This window comes from Phaethon lepturus, unplaced genomic scaffold (assembly GCF_000687285.1).
Source record: "Phaethon lepturus isolate BGI_N335 unplaced genomic scaffold, ASM68728v1 scaffold7943, whole genome shotgun sequence".
Classification (NCBI taxonomy): Eukaryota; Metazoa; Chordata; class Aves; order Phaethontiformes; family Phaethontidae; genus Phaethon; species Phaethon lepturus.
The window spans coordinates 113,641-121,207 of NW_010531181.1; the positions used below are offsets into that span (position 1 = coordinate 113,641).

A 7,567-nucleotide genomic window follows, 5' to 3' on the forward strand; every position below is an offset into this window, starting at 1 on the left:
CTCACTTTCATTCATCTAACATGAACTTTTTTCCAAATTTTAAAGCATCAGTTACTTGTTTCTATCTTCTTATGGTGTTGCTTTGTTTGTTTGTTTGATTTTATTAGTTTTAGTGGTAGAGGACTATACAACATCTCATGTTTGCTTTGAAAATTCCCATCTGGTCTCTCTTGAAACCATCTACATACTTGGACTTTTGACACACTATAGCAATGAGTCTTGCTGTGCTTAGGAATTGTTTAAGGGATGCCTTTATTTTACCATTTTTCAAGTGAAATATTGAAAAATTTCACCTTCATTCTATGTTCCTTTTTCCTTGCATAAAGAAAGAATAAAAAGGTTCAGAATTCATTATTTTATATCCTTCTGTCATACCTCTTCTCATAGTATTAATCATTCAATGTACATGTAAGCCTTTCTGTCCTCTGAAGAATTTTCTTAAGCACTGAAAAGAATTTCAGAACCAGGCATGATATACATGGAATTATTCTAGTCCAAAAGCAATTAATATATTCATTACTTCAGTGCAGTTGGCACATCTCAAACAGTGGATTTCTGTTTGACTTTATTCAGTAGGACTGTTTTAGAGATGGCATGCACTATCTCTGCAGTACACGATAATGCCACATTCAGAATGACAGCAGTCCAAGCCTTGGGGCACTAAATGCTTCTTGAGATATGTTCAATTGCTGTTTAACTGTATTTAGCCTAAGGTGCAGAGAAAGAAGTTGCTGATGCCTTCAAACATGTTTAAGTATTTTAATAGTGTCTTGGCATGTCAGAATATGCCACAGCACTAACTAGGGTGCAGTTCCTGAATTACTGCAATTAGGAGGCAGGAATTTCAGAGACAGTAGTGCTGTAGCTGTGTATCACTATACCTTAGCTTTTCCCCCCCCTTAAACAGTGATTTTCTACAATATGTACCCTCTCGGCTGTTTTCTGCATTATTGTTCTCTGATCATGTAGTCAATACTTGTTATGCTTTAAGAGCTCTATTGTGTCTTCAATCACACAGCTCATAAAACAGACAATCATTTAATACAAAAGCTATGTAAATTGACTCCTGTTTAATTACACAGTCTTACTAGTGTTTCACTTGAGTTTTGGATGTTCCTTTGAACATAATATATTTACATACAGAGTGCAGGAAAAGGTGGGATGAAAAGTGGCTTATCCAAACCACAGACTCTATTATTACTGTATGACAGTTGCTATTCCTTTTTCTTTTCTCACAGTAGTCTGGAACTACTGCACAGACATTCTTTACAGGTCCTCAATAACCAGAACCATGCAGGGATGTTATGGGTCCATCAATGGGGAAAGGCAGAAGAATCTGGATGTAGTCATTGATTTGTCATAGGTACTATTTAGAACTCATCTGCCAGTAACTCCTCAGATCCTGTGGACCAAGCTGCATGCTGCATGGTTTACAGAAATACTGTTGTACAGCTGTAGTACTGCATGCCTACTGTGGTCATGTACAAGAAAAGGTCTACAGCTAGGAATGCTGTAGCAAATAATGAAAAATTGCTTGGTTGGAATAATTTGGTTGTTATTTTCTTTTGGCTTTAAACTGGTTGTAGAACATCGTATTTCCCTTCTCCACGTTGCCATGCCTTCCTTTTTTGATAACAAGCAATCCTTCTAGCCCTAAAGCAACAGTCAGTTACAATCAACAGAAACATGGGCATGCATAAAAATAACTCCATTCATTTGCATGCTTTCATACAAAGTTTTATAGGAAACATAAGCTATCACTGTCTCAGGAATTAGGGATAAATGTTTAAAGATTTCTTGGATTAATGATAACTATAATTTAAGAAAAAATAACTTTTATCAGCTAACTGGAAATTGGTGGTGGAAGCTTATATGGGATGCAATGAGAAAGTAGATTGTGAGACCCTGCAAATTAGTGTTTTCCATTTTTTTTTCATAGCTGAAGTCTGAGCTGTTGCAAGTGCAAATATTAACTTTTGAACTCTCTATTTCCATGTACACTTAAAAACTTGTCTACATATCTGCATTTTTAGGGACTGTGTTTACAATAGCTTTAAAAATGGTCAAGCAATACCTAGTTCTGATGTAGAGATGCCATAAGAGCATATGTTTGAAAATAACTTAGACTACATCTTCCATTGTAACTCTGAAGAAAATGTTATGCAAATAAAAGCGTAAATTTGAGTAATCTATGTGTAAACAGTTAAAAACCTAACCCCAAATCTACAAATTTCTGTATGACAAGAAGTATCATCCCTCCAGGTTTACTTTCTCACTAATCAGTATTATGATAAAATTTGTTGGTTGGTAACTGGCATTTTAAGCACTTATTTGAGTCAGTTTCCAGATATGTAACCATGGTAGAAATCTGTTGTACTCTTCCTTGATGTTTTGCCAACTGTGCTGACGAATTCTTTTCTGTGTCATATTCCATTAGGCTTGTCAGCTGGCAGTGTGGTTGCTACTGAAGTGTTTAACTTTTAAACCGAGGAGTACTTAAAAAAGTATGTCAGATATAGATATGTTTGGATGTAAATTTTGCTGGAGGACAAGAGTAACTTTTTTTTTCCCAAATTCAGAGATTGTTCACAACTCCATGGACTAGATAATGTAAAAAGGAGCATAAAGTCATTACTCTGCAAAAGAGGGTCACTTTGTTCAGGGAATTAGCAAAAATACATTTAATTACTTTTTAGCTAAAGTGGTGTGGCAGTTTATTCTGAATGAAAGTTGTATCTCTGCTATCTACTGCAGTGTATAGAAAGTACCCAAGTTGTCCCTAACTGACTAGTTTAGGTACTGGTAATAGTTTAGTCCTGAGAGCACTGGGTGTTTTACCCGTCTTCTGACATAACACACACAAAAAACGTTCCCTCATTCCCTAAACCACCTCCCTCCTCCCCTGACAAATGTTGAAGTTATGTCCATCTTTTAAATAGAAGAGCAGATTTCAAAATATGTTAGATTGAATGTGTGCTTAAATGCTGTCCTGATTCAAGCTCTTAGAACAGATGCAAGAAACCAGTGGTGTAGAAGGCTACATTAACTGTACGTGCCAAATACTAATTGAAGGGTGTTTTAGAGGAAAATATATCACACCGGATCCAACAGCCTGAGGGAGGCAAAGCTGCTACTGCTGCTGCTGCTCCATGTCCCCAGGTCCAACCAGTAGCAAAGATGAAGATGTATTCCCAGTAGGCACACACACATAGCATACATATACACCAAATACATACACAGTTGGCCACACAGATCACAGACACTCAGAGCACTCACATGAGCACAGGCAGCAGCAGTGGCCTCATTCTGCTCCCTGCTCTGGTTGGACAGGATGGAAGTCCACTAGTGAGACTGGACATGCTCATATGTATACATGCAAATGCACACATAATAAAGAGCCCATACCCAGAAAAGAGTTAGAAAGGAGTTTGGTAAGATGGCACTGATCAGGCACAGGGCACAACCAGACAAGCTTATTAGCCAGCAAACTATTTATACGACTGGCCCATTTATCCCCTTATTTCTCTATTTTTCCACTCTTGTTCCTCCCCAAATCACCTAAAACCTTCCCTTGTCCTCCTTTTGTTCCTCCCCTAAACATTGCCTAAGTTCTGTGCTATCCCAAAATGTTTTCCCCCCATATCCCATAATGTGGCCTGCATACCTAGGCAGCCACCCTCCTGTTAGCAAGGTGATATGGACAGCAGCTGCCAATTACTTATGGTGATGGGTTTCACACCTGGATGATGGGGCTGATGGCTCTGCTAGATAGCCCTGGGAAGGAGCCGGACAAGGTGGTTCTTCTTCCGAAGTCCTTGATTTGTGTTCCTGTCTGCCGCTGTACACCCCTATGTTCCTCTGGGCCTGGGCTGATGGACCTTTGATGGGCTTATGGCCCCTGTGATGGGCCTGGCAGTAGCCCATCAGGGTATTATTTGGGCTAGTATTATCCTGCCAGTGCCTCTCAGCTCTTTTGTGGGTGTGAAATTGAGGTTTATCACATAACCCAACAGGGTGAGTTAGACACATACTGACTTAGGGGTGGTTGTTTCATAAAACAGCACTATAAGGCTGAATTGTACAGCAAGTCCTCATGCTTTACAATAAGGAATTCTAATATTTGTCCAGGAGCGAATAGGGGATGCACTACAATATAAAGTGGCAGATTTTCAAGTGTGTGATTCAAGGACTCCTAGCAAGGGAAGGATCTTTATCAAGCCAAGTAATGCTGGCTCAAGACTTGTTTGCACTAAAAAGAAACCATCAGATATAATGAGACATTAATTGTTTCAGTCTGGAAAAAAAACTAAACAAGAACAAAAAAAACCTTTTTCAATAAACATATGGTCCTATGTTTTAAACAAAGGTCAGACGTATTGCCTTGATAAGCACTTGTTAATATTCTGCCAGAGAAATAATTTAAATACTAGTAGGAAGCATAATGTTTAATGGTCACTGGAAATAAGGTGCTGTTTGAAGAGTTTATTGAGATTTAGATGGAAAGGGGATTTGTCCTGTTGTAAAAATATGAAGAGGGTTTTTCTGTTTAAAAATCAAAGCACATCAGGTGCAGCTCAGCAGTTAATTATGCTTCTTACCTTTAGGGAGTGCCAGAATAATACTAGATTTAGCTGACAAATAGAGAGTTTTCCTGTTACAGTCACCATCTTCTGTCTACATCTCCAGAACAGAGTCATCTGAAAATTGATAGGCTGATTGATAGTCCATTGTCTTTGCATTCTTCATTGAAAAAATGTGGGAATCATGGCTGAGTCTAAGTGCAAAAGCCTTAAAAAGTACAGCTGGAAAAAAAACCAAAACCAAACAAAAAACCCAACCCTCAGTTCCCTCCTCCTGCCTTATAGATATCAACTACTGAGTTACTCAGTTATCTAAAAATCAGTGTTGTTTTCCTCATTAAAATCCATGACATATTGAAATTAGAATTACACAGTATTCAGAATACATACAGCAGATTCTATAATTTGCTAACAACTGTTAATAATAAATAATATGCATATTCTTTACAGTACTACAACAAATTAATAATTAAATGAATGTTTAAATGCATGAAAAAACCAGGACAGGATGAACATAAATCTGACTTTCAAGAGCTTTTGCAGTTCTATCAAGATTAAATCTGCAGATGCTGAAATGAAAAATGCTTTCTTTACAAGCACCTGTTGTAAATATTTTAAATTAAAACAGTTTATTCTGGAAGAGGCAAAGGATTTTTAGTTGCTTTTTTTTTTAAACCTCAGCAGTGGTCCTTTTTATGAATTTATAAAAATTTCACAACTGGGGTTGTCACTGAGATGGCCATCTGGCAGCCAAAATCAAAGAAAAAATAGGCAAAAAAGAAGTAACAAAATGAAGGCTAAATAATCCTTTGAAAGATATTTTATAAGGCACGGTTTATTACTGGCAAATTTTCTGATAATCTATTTTTTTATAAAAGAAACCTAAAAGTTTCATCAAATAAGTCATATCATATGAAAGTTATATCAAATAAACTGGAAAAATTAATTTACTTGTTGATTTTTGTTCTTTGTCAACTTTAATTGTTTGAATATCATGTTGTTACTTTGTAGGCAGCTCCAGTTATTTCTTGTAGACAATAAAGTACAGTATAACTGAATAAGAGTAAGGTTTCAGAGTCTTACCCAGTGCTTAAAACCATTGAGGTAGCTTTGTAATTCAATTGTAATGTAAGTCTCAAGATACTTGTGTTTTTATTAGGTAGGAGTCAACCCTGCAGTCCCCTGAACTTTGCTAGTTTTCAGCAAAAGCTCTTACAAGTACAGTGGCTAGAAAACTTAGACACAGTGATCTGGAACAGGACACTTTCCAACATTTAAAATGTTAGTGCATCTATTCAGGCAATACTCAGATTCTCCCCGTCCCTCCACACACACAACACACAGAACAGCTTTATCCATATGTATTAGATCACATTTATAACCAAAAGCAGGTATTTTGTATGCTCCTACTAGTCATTGATCGTACGATTCATGTAACATATTGTATACTAACAGTGAATACCCAATCCTGAGAAATACAAGCAGAAGTTTATATGATGTGCAAATTGAGTCCCATTGTCAATAACAGAACTGCTCATTTGCAGGGAGTTAAGTATGTTCATAAGTATTTGCAGGGTCCAAGGCCTCAGGTTCCTTTCACATAAATTCAAAGCTTTCTTTACAAAAAATTCAAAGAAAAGTACTTTTAATAATTTCAAGAAAATTGGCACGATGGAATTAAGTGCTTGGTTGACTCTTTTAGACATCCAAATTCATTCAGTACCTAATGGCAAATGCTTTTGAGATAGATTTACAAGCATAGAAAGTAGCTTAATACTCTTATTTGTCAGTACTTGGGGTTGAGGATATCTGTACAGATATGCTTGTTTCCTATGGGCATAAGCAATGTAAAAAAATTATTACTTGAGGAACTTATTGCAATATTCTTACAAAACCTTTAAAAATACCTTTTGTGAATTTAAGGATTCTCAGTTTCATTGGCAGTCATTGCAATATTATTTATTTGTAAAGACAACTCTATTTTACTTTCAGATTCAAGACCTCTACCAGATGTAGCCCTGACAGGGAAGTGTACCCGAGAGTGTGATGAATATGGCCACTCGGACTCCTGCTGGATGCCAGTTCGCACTTCTCCTGAAAGAAAGCAGAAGAGCCAGCCAAAACTCTCCACTTTCATGCCTGTCGACGAACGGGGCAGTCAGGAAAAGCTGGCCAATGGAGAAGCCTCCCTCATGGGTGATCGCAACAGAAACCTCCTTAACAAAAAGTTGACCTCATCCTATGAAACCTTCAGCACGGCTAGTTTCAGCAAAAATGAAGAAGGCAATCCAGAGGATATCCCCCTTACACAGACAGGGGAATACAAGCCATCTCCTGTCAATACTCTAACTAGAAGAGAAGTTTACCTGTAGGCTAAAAAGCAGCAACAAAGTTCTTTCATATTATAAGAAAGAAAAGGGGCAAAAGTCTTAAAAACACAACAATTTTAACAAAAAATGAGAAACAAAAAAGAAGGGGCCACCAAAGAGACAAAAGATCTGCCTGCCACTTCTGCCTCCATAGCAGGCATTTAATTATACTGTCCGCCTGACTATACTGTACAATGTAGAAAACATGGTTGTTACTTGCATGTCTAATTCCCCCTCACTGATTTTTATTTTCCTAAATCTATGGTTGCAAATTCTTCCCATAGTAATGAGCTTGATTAAAAAGAACACAACACACTGTTGTTTACCCTCTTCAGAAGCATGAGTTAAACCACTCATTTTGTTTGATTGTCATCTGGCTTGTTGAGGATAACAGGTCGGGGAAAATGTATTCAAGACATATCATCTGAATTTTGCTGATCCCCACCAGGGACAATCCTTCAGAAACCATACAGATATTGAGATAAATATAAAGGAATAATCATTAATAGGCACTTTGTGAAGACCACAGCTTTAATATTCTCACCTCTCATCTGAGGCTGAAAACAACAGAAATACATTCAGCCTGAGACTGCAGTCAAAAACTTGGCATACTTTACT

At 37.2% G+C, this 7,567-nt stretch overlaps 1 protein-coding gene across 1 annotated transcript; it reads left to right on the top strand.

Annotated features, from left to right (window-relative positions):
- Positions 1 to 6,572: 6,572 nt before the first annotated feature.
- LOC104618776 (protocadherin-9-like) lies at positions 6,573 to 6,952 on the top strand (the record flags this gene model as incomplete). The annotated part of the gene is made up of 1 exon (XM_010284458.1): positions 6,573 to 6,952. A coding segment is annotated over one exon (380 nt), but the record flags the coding sequence as incomplete, so codon positions are not given.
- Between the last annotated feature and the right edge of the window lie 615 nt (positions 6,953 to 7,567).